This window comes from Petromyzon marinus, chromosome 31 (genome assembly GCF_048934315.1).
Source record: "Petromyzon marinus isolate PM22_M1 ecotype Great Lakes invasive population chromosome 31, UKy_Petmar_22M1.pri1.0, whole genome shotgun sequence".
Lineage (NCBI taxonomy): Eukaryota > Metazoa > Chordata > Hyperoartia > Petromyzontiformes > Petromyzontidae > Petromyzon > Petromyzon marinus.
This window is the reverse complement of record NC_133697.1, coordinates 1,958,346-1,972,910: the sequence shown is the minus strand read 5'-3', so window position 1 is coordinate 1,972,910 and position 14,565 is coordinate 1,958,346. Positions and strand designations below refer to the sequence as shown.

At 49.6% G+C, this 14,565-nt stretch overlaps 7 protein-coding genes across 7 annotated transcripts; all 7 read right to left on the bottom strand.

Annotated features, from left to right (window-relative positions):
* Positions 1–6: 6 nt before the first annotated feature.
* On the bottom strand, positions 7–1,576 carry LOC142929496 (histone H4). The gene has a single exon (XM_076070917.1). It carries the CDS (start codon positions 633–635, stop codon positions 324–326), a length of 312 nt encoding a protein of 103 aa, XP_075927032.1. The 5' UTR covers positions 636–1,576; the 3' UTR covers positions 7–323.
* Positions 1,577–1,819: 243 nt separating this feature from the next.
* Positions 1,820–3,072, bottom strand: LOC142929494 (histone H1-like). The gene has a single exon (XM_076070915.1). It carries the CDS (start codon positions 2,609–2,611, stop codon positions 1,955–1,957), a length of 657 nt encoding a protein of 218 aa, XP_075927030.1. The 5' UTR covers positions 2,612–3,072; the 3' UTR covers positions 1,820–1,954.
* A 3,420-nt stretch (positions 3,073–6,492) lies between these two features.
* On the bottom strand, positions 6,493–6,921 carry LOC142929493 (histone H2A). Its single transcript, XM_076070914.1, has one exon. It carries the CDS (start codon positions 6,900–6,902, stop codon positions 6,522–6,524), a length of 381 nt encoding a protein of 126 aa, XP_075927029.1. The 5' UTR covers positions 6,903–6,921; the 3' UTR covers positions 6,493–6,521.
* A 794-nt stretch (positions 6,922–7,715) lies between these two features.
* Positions 7,716–8,331, bottom strand: LOC142929490 (histone H3). Its single transcript, XM_076070910.1, has one exon. The coding sequence runs from the start codon at positions 8,175–8,177 to the stop codon at positions 7,767–7,769; it is 411 nt and encodes a 136-aa protein (XP_075927025.1). The 5' UTR covers positions 8,178–8,331; the 3' UTR covers positions 7,716–7,766.
* An 863-nt stretch (positions 8,332–9,194) lies between these two features.
* LOC142929491 (histone H2B type 3-B-like) lies at positions 9,195–10,053 on the bottom strand. The gene has a single exon (XM_076070911.1). It carries the CDS (start codon positions 9,639–9,641, stop codon positions 9,240–9,242), a length of 402 nt encoding a protein of 133 aa, XP_075927026.1. The 5' UTR covers positions 9,642–10,053; the 3' UTR covers positions 9,195–9,239.
* Positions 10,054–10,298: 245 nt separating this feature from the next.
* LOC142929492 (histone H4) lies at positions 10,299–11,507 on the bottom strand. The gene has a single exon (XM_076070913.1). The coding sequence runs from the start codon at positions 11,008–11,010 to the stop codon at positions 10,699–10,701; it is 312 nt and encodes a 103-aa protein (XP_075927028.1). The 5' UTR covers positions 11,011–11,507; the 3' UTR covers positions 10,299–10,698.
* Positions 11,508–11,626: 119 nt separating this feature from the next.
* On the bottom strand, positions 11,627–13,780 carry LOC142929489 (histone H1-like). Its single transcript, XM_076070909.1, has one exon. It carries the CDS (start codon positions 12,986–12,988, stop codon positions 12,332–12,334), a length of 657 nt encoding a protein of 218 aa, XP_075927024.1. The 5' UTR covers positions 12,989–13,780; the 3' UTR covers positions 11,627–12,331.
* Between the last annotated feature and the right edge of the window lie 785 nt (positions 13,781–14,565).

Genomic DNA, 14,565 nt, shown 5'->3' with positions numbered 1-14,565 from the left:
GCGTGAATCTGTTCTCAGTTTCATTTATTTGGTAAAGCCCTGTGAGCCATTCGGCTCTTGAATCGGGTGCAACCGCAACACGCAAAAAACATGAACAAGAAAACATGGTAACCGAGCAGAGCGCAAGCAGACGGCACCTCGAGCCACCGCGCGTCCACGAGAAGAGCCCGGTGCACGCTCACGAGGAATTTGCGAGCAACAACCCATTAATGAAGTGTTTCTTTCGTGAAAGGTTTGGTAACACTGGCGCGCAAGCAGTTTAGAAGAGGTGGGTGGCTCTGAAAAGAGCCTTTGGGTTGGTTTAGTGCGCGAGAGATGGGCACTCAGCCTCCGAAGCCGTAGAGAGTGCGGCCCTGGCGCTTGAGGGCGTAGACCACGTCCATGGCGGTGACGGTCTTGCGCTTGGCGTGCTCCGTGTAGGTGACGGCGTCGCGGATGACGTTCTCAAGGAAGACCTTCAGGACGCCGCGGGTCTCTTCGTAGATGAGGCCCGAGATGCGCTTCACACCGCCGCGGCGAGCGAGGCGGCGGATGGCGGGCTTGGTGATTCCCTGGATGTTGTCGCGCAGCACCTTACGATGGCGTTTTGCGCCTCCCTTACCGAGCCCCTTACCGCCTTTCCCGCGTCCAGACATGGCGACTAACTCTGCTACTACTGACAAAGCTCGCGAGAGATGGCGCGCCCAGCCTGCAGCAGCCGCCTTTATAACCGGAGCTGGGTGACGTCACCGACCACCTCTGCCCTCCGCGATGGCTCCGCCTTAGACCTCTGACCTTTAACTCTGTGACGAAGTAAACCCTCCACCGTCGTCAATAACACTTCTTTGAAATGTATGAGACGTTTCGGGCAATGACCCTTTTCGAAGCACTGTAATGATTTCGGCACACCCGCAGCGAACGCGAGAGGGACGCGATCTGTTGCAAGATTGCACGTGGAGTGAATAATCGATCTAAGGTCTTGTTTTCAAGTAGAACAAGATGTGCAGCTAATCGGCTTCCAACACAATAGTTGAGTGAACGTCACCAAGTAGTCCCAAAGTAAGAAAGGCATTTAATGATAGGGATTTTTCCCCTTTTTTCTTGCAACAAAACTGAAACCTTATTACAAGGATTCATGTATGCATTAACCACAATACCTGCAGTCAAAATGCAAACAAAAAACATACTATGATAATATATATAAAAACATTTTGGAACTGGCAAAGAAGGTATAATGATGAAGATAAGAAAGACATTGCAAAAACAATGCGATAATTACGAATGGAAATTATTTTTAATTGAGAAGTGTAGATGGTGCACCGGAATTTTTACAAAACAAAAAATAGTGAAAAGGCACAACGAGCGAAAGGAGGCAAATTGAGTAAAGTTGTCTGGAATCAATACATTTTTAGACTAAATACCATATTTGGCACCAGTAACATGATGACGGAATGAAGAGGTGCAACACAATCAAAATTGGAGGTTCGTCAAGAATGCATCGATTTTGAATCTGGATTTAGATTAGAATCGGCAGCGAGAATGCGGACGTCGCTGAGATTACTCTGCACTCAGTTCGAGTGAGGGAGCTGCAACCTGCGTCGCCTGTTTATGATCCCTGCTTTCGGGCTCGATTACTCCCATCACATCAATGATTAAAGCACATCAAGTAGGTAAAATGTCAAGATAATTTGGCGAATGTACGTAACTTATCCAATCTACACAAATCCTCACGATTGAACTGCACCAACCATCGAGCTCCTTGATCAGGGCCGAGGCACGGCGAGCAACCATCGCCACGCCGTAAATGGGTTTGACTTACAGAATATGGCACGCATTAAGCTTCAATGTAATACTGTCAGATGTTTAACGATTAACTAATTGAAGCGCAGCAACATCTGGTTCACTTTTTGAACTAAGTGGGTGGCTCTGAAAAGAGCCGTTAGGGTGGAGGGAATCGCGCATCGTCCGATCGGATTCACTTCTTTAGCGCGGTCTTCTTGGGCTTGGCCACGGCCTTCTTGGGTTTGGCCACCTTGGGTTTGGTGGACTTTGCCTTGACGGTCTTGGGCTTCACGACCTTGGGCTTCGCAGCCTTGGGCTTGGCTGGGCTCTTTGCCGCCTTCTTGGGCTTAACAGCCGACTTCACCTTTTTGGGGCTCTTGGCAGCGGCGGACTTCTTTGCTTTCTTAGGAGACTTCTTGGGCGCGGTCTTCTTGGCTGCCGCGGGCTTCTTCACCTTCTTGGCTGCAGCGGGCTTTTTAGCCGCGGGCTTTGCCGTTGACGATTTGGGCTTCGCCTTTGCGGCAGCCTTTTCCTTCTTGTTGAGTTTGAAAGAGCCAGACGCGCCGCTGCCCTTCACTTGCGCCACGGCATCTTTGGCCACAAGCTTCTTGATGGCTAACTTCACGCGGGCATTGTTCTTCTCCACGTCGTATCCTCCGGCAGCGAGCGACTTTTTGAGCGCAGGGAGAGACACGCCGTTCCTCTCCTTGCTGCTGGCGAGAGCCTTGAGGATGAGCTCGGACACGCTGGGGCCGACCTTCTTGGCCTTTGGAGCGGTGCGCTTCTTTTTGGGGCTTTTAAGCGCTGAAGTAGCCGCAGCTGGTGGTTGAGCAGGAGCAGTTTCCGCCATGTCAAAACGTCGTTTTTATCGCCTGGCCTCTTTGAAATCAGCGCTCTCACAAATTCGTGACGAGCATCCTCCAGGCCCGAGGTTTATTATAGAAGCGGCGTAGAGTATGTGCGGACGTCGCTGAGATCACCCAGCACTCAGCTCCGGTGAATGAGCTGCCACCATACTCGCCGTGTCAATCACCCCTGCCTTTGGGCTCGATTCCCGTAACGTTCATACTTAAATGCATCTAGTTGATAAATTACCACGAATATAATTTATTTAATGTACGTAACTTATGCAATCTACGACAATGTTCACGATTTAAATTATAATTCAAAACAAGTGAACAACCAACAGTTGGGAGAAATTGTTCGGTCAGGGCAAGATACGATGATTGTCTTCACTATTTAAAACGCACTCGAATTTTTTGCAAGACAAAATGCTTCAACAGACTACTCATATTTAAGTCCAGCTAAATATTTTCAATTTAAATGTTGGCTCGCGCGCACGCGATTCCTACTCTCGCGCTATGGTGAGGACTGCGCGTCATGTCAACCATCCCCTGTCATCGAACTTTTAGATTTAACGTTTTAATCGTACTTTAAAATGAATAAATACATGGATTTTGAGATGGAACACAAACTGAAGCAAATTACTCAAAATTTACCGACATTAAACACGTAGTTTAACATATTACGTGGCAAGAGGTGAGTGGCTCATGATCGCTATGCACTGCAGAATGATTGCGCGCCTTGAACAAGGTCGAGGCACGGCGCGCAATCATCACCACTCACATTCAACTCAAGTGACTCTTCTTCTTTGGTTCTTTCGGTAAAGTCACGTAGAATGAGAATAAAATAATAAATTGATAAAATAAAATAACACAATAATATTCTCACGACGTTTCGGCCACAACACAAGCGGCCTTCATCAGGTGAAGGGACGAGACTGTCTGGTAGGACAGCGCTGGAGTGAAAGAGCCACGTTCAGATCACGGCCTTTAAGCCTCAACTTTAGCACCACGGATAGCTACGCGCCCCGTTCAGACGGACGAGTTCGTCCATGGTCGGAACAGAGGAGGGGGAGAGAGACAGCTGCGAGGCGCTATTATACTCCATGTTGACAAACCATACCATTAACCGTGGTGTGAGTGCTAAAGTTGAGGCTTAAAGGCCGTGATCTGAACGTGGCTCTTTCACTCCAGCGCTGTCCTACCAGACAGTCTCGATGAAGGCCGCTTGTGTTGTGGCCGAAACGTCGTGAGAATATTATTGTTATTTTATTTTATCAATTTATTATTTTATTCTCATTCTACGTGACTTTACCGAAAGAACCAAAGCAGATGAATCATTGCAGTCACGAAAGCTTTAAATCGAAATTCAAGTGACTCTGTAGGGGCTGCTGCCCCCCGACTCCTCTCCCCCTTCCTCCTCTTCCTCCCTCCTCGCTGCTGCCGCTCGTAGCTTCTACCTCGCTGCCTCCGCATCCCCCCTGTGAGACGAAACTCTTGCCTGGCTCTCGGCCACCTCGGGTCATTCACACACACACTCCCAGACTCCTTGCACGGAAGCGCCCGTGCGCGCTGCTGCCCACACTCGGGTACGCGCAGCCACCCGCCCCTATTGGCCACCTCGTGCACGCGCTAAAAATAGCCGTATTAATAATCCCGTGCGTACCCGTGCGAGTCTACCGTCGCTCACCACGTACACGCGCAGAAAATAGACCAGCTGCGGCGCGGGCGCTGGCGTGGGTAAGGAGCTACTACGCAGCCTCATTCGCCCCCCCCCCCACGCTCAATTTACTAGGCAATATTCGCGCGTCAATCCCCGGCACACTACGGGCGATAATGCCTGCGCGTTAATTCCCGAGCGAACACACGTGGGCGAGCGCAAACACGTGGGAAAATACGCACTCGCGCACAAACACAGGGCACAATGACGCAAGAACTTCGGTCGGGTGCGCGCACACTGGCCGCCTCAATAGAGTTATTTGCGCGCAAATCCTCGTTTTACGACTAGCGGACTCACACCGCCATGCGCTCTTCCCACACTCGCAGACACCACACGACAAGGTTATTGAACACTAACAGTTTATTCTCGGCGAGTCCGAGGCTAATTATTACGTAGCCCAGTGTCAATATTAGTAGAATAACTAACCTGTTCCCGACGGTCTAAGACCCAATCTGTCCCGCCTATTTCGAATTAACCTCCCTAGGCTTTTACGCTTAAATCCCAACTCTCTCTTTCGTACTTGTGGTGCCACAGCAGCGAAGCCGCTCCGTCGGAGCCGTGCCTGCAACTGTGATGACGCAGCAGCGAAGCCGTCCTGCCGACGCCGTGGCCGCAACGCCGCCACCTCCGAGCGACGGGGCCGACACTGCTCTTCCCTCACCACCCCCCACACATGAACACACACACACACCCCCACATAGAGCGCCGAGGGGAGGTCACGTGGCCGACAGGTTTTCACCTAGAAGACCTCTCATGGGACCAAGTTTCACGATTTCCTGCGACCAGGGAATTGGGCGACCTCCCCCGATGCAAACGTGCACCGCGGCGCCGTGACTTTGGTTGTAATTACATGGTCACGACGGGGCTGCTGAGCCACCGCGGGTAGAAAGCGCACACAACACACACGGTTCAGCAGGCAGGTAGCGGAGGGACGGAGTCACGAACGACGGGAAAAACAGGGCCGATCCTCTGATTGGGAGGACAGATGCGCTTGTTTAGAGGGTAAAGAGCGGACGTCTTGAGAGAGCACCGGTCGCGGGAGAGTGGCGGGAAATCCGAGGCACCTGATTGTACGGGAGGCCAGCGGATTAGCACCGATTTATCTTTGATGTAGAGGACTTTAAAAAAAATAGGAGAGAGGGTAGGGATAAGAGTTAGTTCGTATTGTACTCAAGCCAGGCTCGGGCCCGTCGACTTCCCAGCCACTCGAACGTCCGTGTGACGAGTCGAAGTGCAGCGAGGATCCGACCCATCATTTAAAGGAGTACGCAAGCAATCTGTTGATGGAATTTATTGTGTAAGGGATCTGCGAGCCACCCTTACGCACATGCACCACGCAGACACGACATCTCCGCTCTCAGGAACACGCACCAATCACACGCGCGGGAATAACCTGGACGAGTCAAAAGTTAAAGGGCAAATGACGTCACCAGGTCCAGAGGCGTATCAGACGTGGATGTGTATTGGGAGCAAGGGCGGAGAGGTTAAAGGGGGCTGTGGGACGGGTGTTAGGGGTTGGTTTGGAACGAGTGTTGCTGTGCGTTGGTGAATTCAAGCAGTGTTTCAACTATTCTACGAATCCTCTTCATTTGTTTGAAGGCGAGAAAAGTACCAAGGTGTTCATAACGATGCAAAAAAACCTCGAAATCCTAGGCTACTTATGTCACGTGTCAATCATTAATTATAACTCTATACTGTAGTAAATTATTCATTGTGAATGAGTTGTAGAATTGTTAAAGCACTTATTTATTGCACCAACGCACAGCAACACACGTCCCAGTCCCTTTTAAGCCCTCCATCGCTCATTTCCGAAAAAAAAAAACTTCAGTCAATTGGTGCGTGTGTACTGTAAGGTGATGGCGTCAAATAGCCTATGCAATCTGACCGCTCAAAAAGAACGGGTTTTTTTCTGAAAAAGACAATACTTTCTTAAAATACTAACGCGCTCAATTTATTCTAAACCATGTTTCATGATTGATGCAATGTTGGAATGCTGCTCAAACACCGTTACTAAATTAGAGAAAAGGGGTATCTATGAGCAGAGCATTCGTTTAATTGCGAGTAATATGGGACGAGGGCCACGAGACGACGGTGTCCTCACTAATAACAACCCCTGTGTACGACTGTCCGAGCTCTTTGCAAGCAAGTGGGTGGCTCTGAAAAGAGCCGTTATTGTGGTGGTAGAGGCGGCGGCGCGTTCACTTCTTTGCCTGAGAGGTCTTCTTGGGCAGCAGCACGGCCTGGATGTTTGGCAACACACCGCCCTGGGCGATGGTCACGCCGCCCATGAGCTTGTTGAGCTCCTCGTCGTTGCGCACCGCGAGCTGCAGGTGTCGGGGGATGATCCTCGTCTTCTTGTTGTCGCGGGCGGCATTGCCAGCCAGCTCGAGGATCTCGGCAGAGAGGTACTCGAGCACGGCTGCCAGGTAGACGGGTGCTCCAGCGCCGACCCGCTGGGCGTAATTGCCCTTGCGGAGCAGCCTGTGAACGCGGCCCACGGGGAACTGCAGACCGGCGCGGGAAGAGCGGGACTTTGCCTTTGCGCGAGATTTGCCACCGGTCTTGCCGCGTCCTGACATGGTGAGGAAACCGAAACTACTAATAACACTGGAGACAATGCAAGCACGAGTTGTGATGATCATCCGCACCTCCTTGAGCGACTTTTATAGCTGATAAGAGGATCGTAGAGCGCGTCGCTGCTGAATGGCTCCTCTCGTTCGGTCCCGCCCTCTCCTGAGAGACCAATGAAAAGCCTGGACGCGAGGATTCCATGCTGACTTTAATTATATATATCCATATATAGTTTTTATACGGGAACAACTTATGAATGAAACAATGCGATACACGTTCTTAATAGGTTCAAGTTTTAAGAATGATAGTTAACCGTAAACAAATTCAGCGGCAAGCTGATTCCGCCACTATCAATGTATTATTTATTATAATCATCATTTGAGGGACCTCATTGGTTATAAGAAATCATTGTGAAAGCCTTGAGCTCATGATTGATATCCCACGCGCCTATACGGTGTATTTATATATTAATTTAACCGCCTCTTCGGGCAATGCCTAGAAATATATATGTGCGTGAATAACTCAGTCTCTTAGTTTGCAAAATGCGAACGTATTTTCAGCTTGAGCTTTAAACAGCGTTTAATAGTTCATGTATTTCACCGAAATCAGCCGTTTACTGTACATTATGTAGACATGGTTCCACAACGCTTAAATACAACACGGACTTGTGATATTGCAAAATATGAGCAGAGGGGTATAGAAAATGAACTTGGTCGCTTAAGCCTTGCGACTCGTGATAGCCGTGACTGGCAAACGAAGGTCGCCGTAACAGGCATGCGGACTTTAAAGGACACACAAGTTAGCTTTTTCATGCGAAAGTGGTGGCTCTGAAAAGAGCCTTTGTGTTGTGCTTTGAGGGCCGAGTTGGGCGATCAAGCGCGCTCGCCACGAATGCGGCGGGCGAGCTGAATGTCCTTGGGCATGATGGTGACGCGCTTGGCGTGGATGGCGCACAGGTTGGTGTCCTCGAAGAGCGCAACAAGGTACGCTTCGCTGGCCTCCTGCAGAGCCATGACAGCGGAGCTCTGGAAGCGCAGGTCGGTCTTGAAGTCCTGCGCGATCTCCCTGACGAGGCGCTGGAAGGGCAGTTTGCGGATGAGCAACTCAGTGGACTTCTGGTAACGGCGGATCTCGCGCAAAGCGACGGTGCCGGGCCTGTAGCGGTGAGGCTTCTTGACGCCGCCCGTGGCCGGAGCGCTCTTTCGGGCTGCCTTTGTGGCGAGCTGCTTGCGTGGAGCCTTGCCCCCCGTGGACTTACGAGCCGTCTGCTTGGTACGAGCCATGGCTTGGTGAGAGCAAAGATATTCTCACAGGAGGGGAGAAGGCGGCTTATGTAGCGCAGAGCGCGCGCTCACTGGTCAGCGGAGTCGTGACGTGCGAAGAGGCGCGTGCTGGTTGGTTGGCAGCGTGCACTGATCTCGAGTCTTGAACTCCTCTTCTTAATCAACAAAATGTGCATAGTTTGTATCATTTCAGAATGCCGCATCACAATGCAGTAGTACCTTTGAGCGCCGTTGATGTCTTTAACGGATTTTCTTTTCTTAAGCAAAAACCTTTCCGAAAACAACTTTACAGTGCTCTGCATCAATCTAAATAAAGTGAAGAAACTGCAATTTATTGTAAACAATAATACGCAAAAATGCCGGAAAGAGGTGATCACAGGGATATATATCTATTCTCTTGGCATTGAGATGATCATCAGTTATACTGCACGAGTCATCCATGCTAGGCGCTTACTTTTATATATACGTGCAAAATGTTAGTTCGTGCCCGAAAATACATTTAAACTAGGTTGTATTTCACTTCTTGTAAAAATTAAAAATCACGATCACTGAAGTATAAATTCGCCCCATGAGAAATTGTCGCCTATTCCGATATCGCGTTCACACTATGCTTTGCCGTGACAACCAGGAATTAAATATATTGCAGTGCAAGGTTATGGCGCCACATATCCAATGTTATATCTTGATCGGCTGCAGATGACGTCAATGGTGAATATGGCATATATATATTGTTATTGCTTTTTTTCACGTGGGTACAGGTAAAAATGCGCTGGATCTCTCCATTTCACTCAATGAACGGTGTACGCGTGAACCGAGAGCGGGGCCGCTGCTGCATTCGGCAGCAGCAGACGGCGCCTCGCGTCACCGCGAGTCCCGACCGCCCGGCTGCGACTCCAGCCCGGTCTACGTTGACGAGAAATCGGCGCTCAACGTCAAAAACCCTGGACAAGTGCTCTATGTTTGAAGTTTCGTTTTGCGCTCCTGCTAACACTGGCACAAGCAGGTTCGAAGATGTGGGTGGCTCTGAAAAGAGCCGTTGTAATTAATGGTTGAGTCGAGGCTTCACTTGGAGCTCGTGTACTTGGTGACGGCCTTGGTGCCCTCCGACACGGCGTGCTTGGCCAGCTCGCCGGGGAGCAGCAGTCGCACAGCGGTCTGGATCTCCCGAGAGGTGATGGTGGAGCGCTTGTTGTAGTGCGCCAAGCGGGACGCCTCGGAAGCGATGCGCTCGAAGATGTCGTTGACGAACGAGTTCATGATGCTCATGGCCTTGGACGAGATGCCGGTATCGGGGTGCACCTGCTTCATCACCTTATAAATGTAAATTGCGTAGCTCTCCTTCCTGCGGTGGCGTCGCTTCTTGCCATCCTTGCGCGTAGCCTTGGTCACGGCTTTCTTGGAGCCCTTCTTGGGGGCAGGAACTTTCGCCGGCCCAGCGCTCTTTGATGCGGGAGGATCGGGCATGTCGCCGAGTACAGCTGTGGAACGTCAGAAAGGACGAGAACGAGTGTGCCTGTCGTACGCGCGTTGATCTCCTTTATAGGAGGCGAGATGCAAATCAGAGGATTGTAGTGCGCGGCGCTGCGGAGTGGCTCTTTCAGTACCATCCCTCTCCATCAGCCTCCAATGAGAAACGCGAACGCGATGTTCACTTTAATATCGTTAATTTTTTTACTGCAAAAAAGACTTGTGAATATAACACAATGTAATGTCCAAACATGTATATTAGTGAATTGCAGCCATGGCATTGCTTGTTTTAAAAAGGATGACAAGAAAACCCAATGCAGTATAGTGTTTTTTTGTTTTTTAGCGTGGCTTTTTTGCTTCTTTTTTCGTTTCACAACTCGTCTAATACAGCACGGGCGTTTTTTTAACGCAATTTTGGAAAAAAATACATGTGCTTGGTGTGGAAAAATAACTTCGCTGTTGTGCTGTATTTAACGGGTGGAGATTAGCATTCTGGCGCGCTACGTCAATTAGGACGAGTGTGCTGTAAGATTGTGGCGCCAAATGCTCTACGTAATATCGGAATCGGCTGCAGCTGAAAATAATTCACGCAAATATACCAGAAATGCGTACTGTATTAACGCGTTCAAAAATTGCGCCTTGTTAAATGTGACGTATCTTGAATATTGTGATTTATTTCATTCATTTGGAAGCAGATGAAGATTCGCTAACTCAACAAGCAAACGATCTCTGCGTGAACCTGTTCTCAGTTTCATTTATTTGGTAAAGCCCTGTGAGCCATTCGGCTCTTGAATCGGGTGCAACCGCAACACGCAAAAAACATGAACAAGAAAACATGGTAACCGAGCAGAGCGCAAGCAGACGGCACCTCGAGCCACCGCGCGTCCACGAGAAGAGCCCGGTGCACGCTCACGAGGAATTTGCGAGCAACAACCCATTAATGAAGTGTTTCTTTCGTGAAAGGTTTGGTAACACTGGCGCGCAAGCAGTTTAGAAGAGGTGGGTGGCTCTGAAAAGAGCCTTTGGGTTGGTTTAGTGCGCGAGAGATGGGCACTCAGCCTCCGAAGCCGTAGAGAGTGCGGCCCTGGCGCTTGAGGGCGTAGACCACGTCCATGGCGGTGACGGTCTTGCGCTTGGCGTGCTCCGTGTAGGTGACGGCGTCGCGGATGACGTTCTCAAGGAAGACCTTCAGGACGCCGCGGGTCTCTTCGTAGATGAGGCCCGAGATGCGCTTCACACCGCCGCGGCGAGCGAGGCGGCGGATGGCGGGCTTGGTGATTCCCTGGATGTTGTCGCGCAGCACCTTACGATGGCGTTTTGCGCCTCCCTTACCGAGCCCCTTACCGCCTTTCCCGCGTCCAGACATGGCGACTAACTTTGCTACAACTGACAAAGCTCGCGAGAGATGGCGCGCCCAGCCTGCAGCAGCCGCCTTTATAACCGGAGCTGGGTGACGTCACCGACCACCTCTGCCCTCCGCGATGGCTCCGCCTTAGACCTCTGACCTTTAACTCTGTGACGAAGTAAACCCTCCACCGTCGTCAATAACACTTCTTTGAAATGTATGAGACGTTTCGAGCAATGACCCTTTTCGAAGCACTGTAATGATTTCGGCACACCCGCAGCGAACGCGAGAGGGACGCGATCTGTTGCAAGATTGCACGTGGAGTGAATAATCGATCTAAGGTCTTGTTTTCAAGTAGAACAAGATGTGCAGCTAATCGGCTTCCAACACAATAGTTGAGTGAACGTCACCAAGTAGTCCCAAAGTAAGAAAGGCATTTAATGATAGGGATTTTTCCCCTTTTTTCTTGCAACAAAACTGAAACCTTATTACAAGGATTCATGTATGCATTAACCACAATACCTGCAGTCAAAATGCAAACAAAAAACATACTATGATAATATATATAAAAACATTTTGGAACTGGCAAAGAAGGTATAATGATGAAGATAAGAAAGACATTGCAAAAACAATGCGATAATTACGAATGGAAATTATTTTTAATTGAGAAGTGTAGATGGTGCACCGGAATTTTTACAAAACAAAAAATAGTGAAAAGGCACAACGAGCGAAAGGAGGCAAATTGAGTAAAGTTGTCTGGAATCAATACATTTTTAGACTAAATACCATATTTGGCACCAGTAACATGATGACGGAATGAAGAGGTGCAACACAATCAAAATTGGAGGTTCGTCAAGAATGCATCGATTTTGAATCTGGATTTAGATTAGAATCGGCAGCGAGAATGCGGACGTCGCTGAGATTACTCTGCACTCAGTTCGAGTGAGGGAGCTGCAACCTGCGTCGCCTGTGTTTATGATCCCTGCTTTCGGGCTCGATTACTCCCATCACATCAATGATTAAAACACATCAAGTAGGTAAAATGTCAAGATAATTTGGCGAATGTACGTAACTTATCCGATCTACACAAATCCTCACGATTGAACTGCACCAACCATCGAGCTCCTTGATCAGGGCCGAGGCACGGCGAGCAACCATCGCCACGCCGTAAATGGGTTTGACTTACAGAATATGGCACGCATTAAGCTTCAATGTAATACTGTCAGATGTTTAACGATTAACTAATTGAAGCGCAGCAACATCTGGTTCACTTTTTGAACTAAGTGGGTGGCTCTGAAAAGAGCCGTTAGGGTGGAGGGAATCGCGCATCGTCCGATCGGATTCACTTCTTTAGCGCGGTCTTCTTGGGCTTGGCCACGGCCTTCTTGGGTTTGGCCACCTTGGGTTTGGTGGCCTTTGCCTTGACGGTCTTGGGCTTCGCGACCTTGGGCTTCGCAGCCTTGGGCTTGGCTGGGCTCTTTGCCGCCTTCTTGGGCTTAACAGCCGACTTCACCTTTTTGGGGCTCTTGGCAGCGGCGGACTTCTTTGCTTTCTTAGGAGACTTCTTGGGCGCGGTCTTCTTGGCTGCCGCGGGCTTCTTCACCGTCTTGGCTGCAGCGGGCTTTTTAGCCGCGGGCTTTGCCGTTGACGATTTGGGCTTCGCCTTTGCGGCAGCCTTTTCCTTCTTGTTGAGTTTGAAAGAGCCAGACGCGCCGCTGCCCTTCACTTGCGCCACGGCATCTTTGGCCACAAGCTTCTTGATGGCTAACTTCACGCGGGCATTGTTCTTCTCCACGTCGTATCCTCCGGCAGCGAGCGACTTTTTGAGTGCAGGGAGAGACACGCCGTTCCTCTCCTTGCTGCTGGTGAGAGCCTTGAGGATGAGCTCGGACACGCTGGGGCCGACCTTCTTGGCCTTTGGAGCGGTGCGCTTCTTTTTGGGGCTTTTAAGCGCTGAAGTAGCCGCAGCTGGTGGTTGAGCAGGAGCAGTTTCCGCCATGTCAAAACGTCGTTTTTATCGCCTGGCCTCTTTGAAATCAGCGCTCTCACAAATTCGTGACGAGCATCCTCCAGGCCCGAGGTTTATTATAGAAGCGGCGTAGAGTATGTGCGGACGTCGCTGAGATCACCCAGCACTCAGCTCCGGTGAATGAGCTGCCACCATACTCGCCGTGTCAATCACCCCTGCCTTTGGGCTCGATTCCCGTAACGTTCATACTTAAATGCATCTAGTTGATAAATTACCACGAATATAATTTATTTAATGTACGTAACTTATGCAATCTACGACAATGTTCACGATTTAAATTATAATTCAAAACAAGTGAACAACCAACAGTTGGGAGAAATTGTTCGGTCAGGGCAAGATACGATGATTGTCTTCACTATTTAAAACGCACTCGAATTTTTTGCAAGACAAAATGCTTCAACAGACTACTCATATTTAAGTCCAGCTAAATATTTTCAATTTAAATGTTGGCTCGCGCGCACGCGATTCCTACTCTCGCGCTATGGTGAGGACTGCGCGTCATGTCAACCATCCCCTGTCACCGAACTTTTAGATTTAACGTTTTAATCGTACTTTAAAATGAATAAATACATGGATTTTGAGATGGAACACAAACTGAAGCAAATTACTCAAAATTTACCGACATTAAACACGTAGTTTAACATATTACGTGGCAAGAGGTGAGTGGCTCATGATCGCTATGCACTGCAGAATGATTGCGCGCCTTGAACAAGGTCGAGGCACGGCGCGCAATCATCACCACTCACATTCAACTCAAGTGACTCTTCTTCTTTGGTTCTTTCGGTAAAGTCACGTAGAATGAGAATAAAATAATAAATTGATAAAATAAAATAACACAATAATATTCTCACGACGTTTCGGCCACAACACAAGCGGCCTTCATCAGGTGAAGGGACGAGACTGTCTGGTAGGACAGCGCTGGAGTGAAAGAGCCACGTTCAGATCACGGCCTTTAAGCCTCAACTTTAGCACCACGGATAGCTACGCGCCCCGTTCAGACGGACGAGTTCGTCCATGGTCGGAACAGAGGAGGGGGAGAGAGACAGCTGCGAGGCGCTATTATACTCCATGTTGACAAACCATACCATTAACCGTGGTGTGAGTGCTAAAGTTGAGGCTTAAAGGCCGTGATCTGAACGTGGCTCTTTCACTCCAGCGCTGTCCTACCAGACAGTCTCGTCCCTTCACCTGATGAAGGCCGCTTGTGTTGTGGCCGAAACGTCGTGAGAATATTATTGTTATTTTATTTTATCAATTTATTATTTTATTCTCATTCTACGTGACTTTACCGAAAGAACCAAAGAAGATGAATCATTGCAGTCACGAAAGCTTTAAATCGAAATTCAAGTGACTCTGTAGGGGCTGCTGCCCCCCGACTCCTCTCCCCCTTCCTCCTCTTCCTCCCTCCTCGCTGCTGCCGCTCGTAGCTTCTACCTCGCTGCCTCCGCATCCCCCCTGTGAGACGAAACTCTTGCCTGGCTCTCGGCCACCTCGGGTCATTCACACACACACTCCCAGACTCCTTGCACGGAAGCGCCCGTGCGCGC

Excerpts from the sequence above, each read along its gene's own strand:
- LOC142929494 (XM_076070915.1), bottom strand. The coding sequence starts at position 2,611 with ATGGCGGAAACTGCTCCTGCTCAACCACCAGCTGCGGCTACTTCAGCG.
- LOC142929489 (XM_076070909.1), bottom strand. The coding sequence starts at position 12,988 with ATGGCGGAAACTGCTCCTGCTCAACCACCAGCTGCGGCTACTTCAGCG.
- LOC142929491 (XM_076070911.1), bottom strand. The coding sequence starts at position 9,641 with ATGCCCGATCCTCCCGCATCAAAGAGCGCTGGGCCGGCGAAAGTTCCT.
- LOC142929492 (XM_076070913.1), bottom strand. The coding sequence starts at position 11,010 with ATGTCTGGACGCGGGAAAGGCGGTAAGGGGCTCGGTAAGGGAGGCGCA.
- LOC142929496 (XM_076070917.1), bottom strand. The coding sequence starts at position 635 with ATGTCTGGACGCGGGAAAGGCGGTAAGGGGCTCGGTAAGGGAGGCGCA.
- LOC142929490 (XM_076070910.1), bottom strand. The coding sequence starts at position 8,177 with ATGGCTCGTACCAAGCAGACGGCTCGTAAGTCCACGGGGGGCAAGGCT.
- LOC142929493 (XM_076070914.1), bottom strand. The coding sequence starts at position 6,902 with ATGTCAGGACGCGGCAAGACCGGTGGCAAATCTCGCGCAAAGGCAAAG.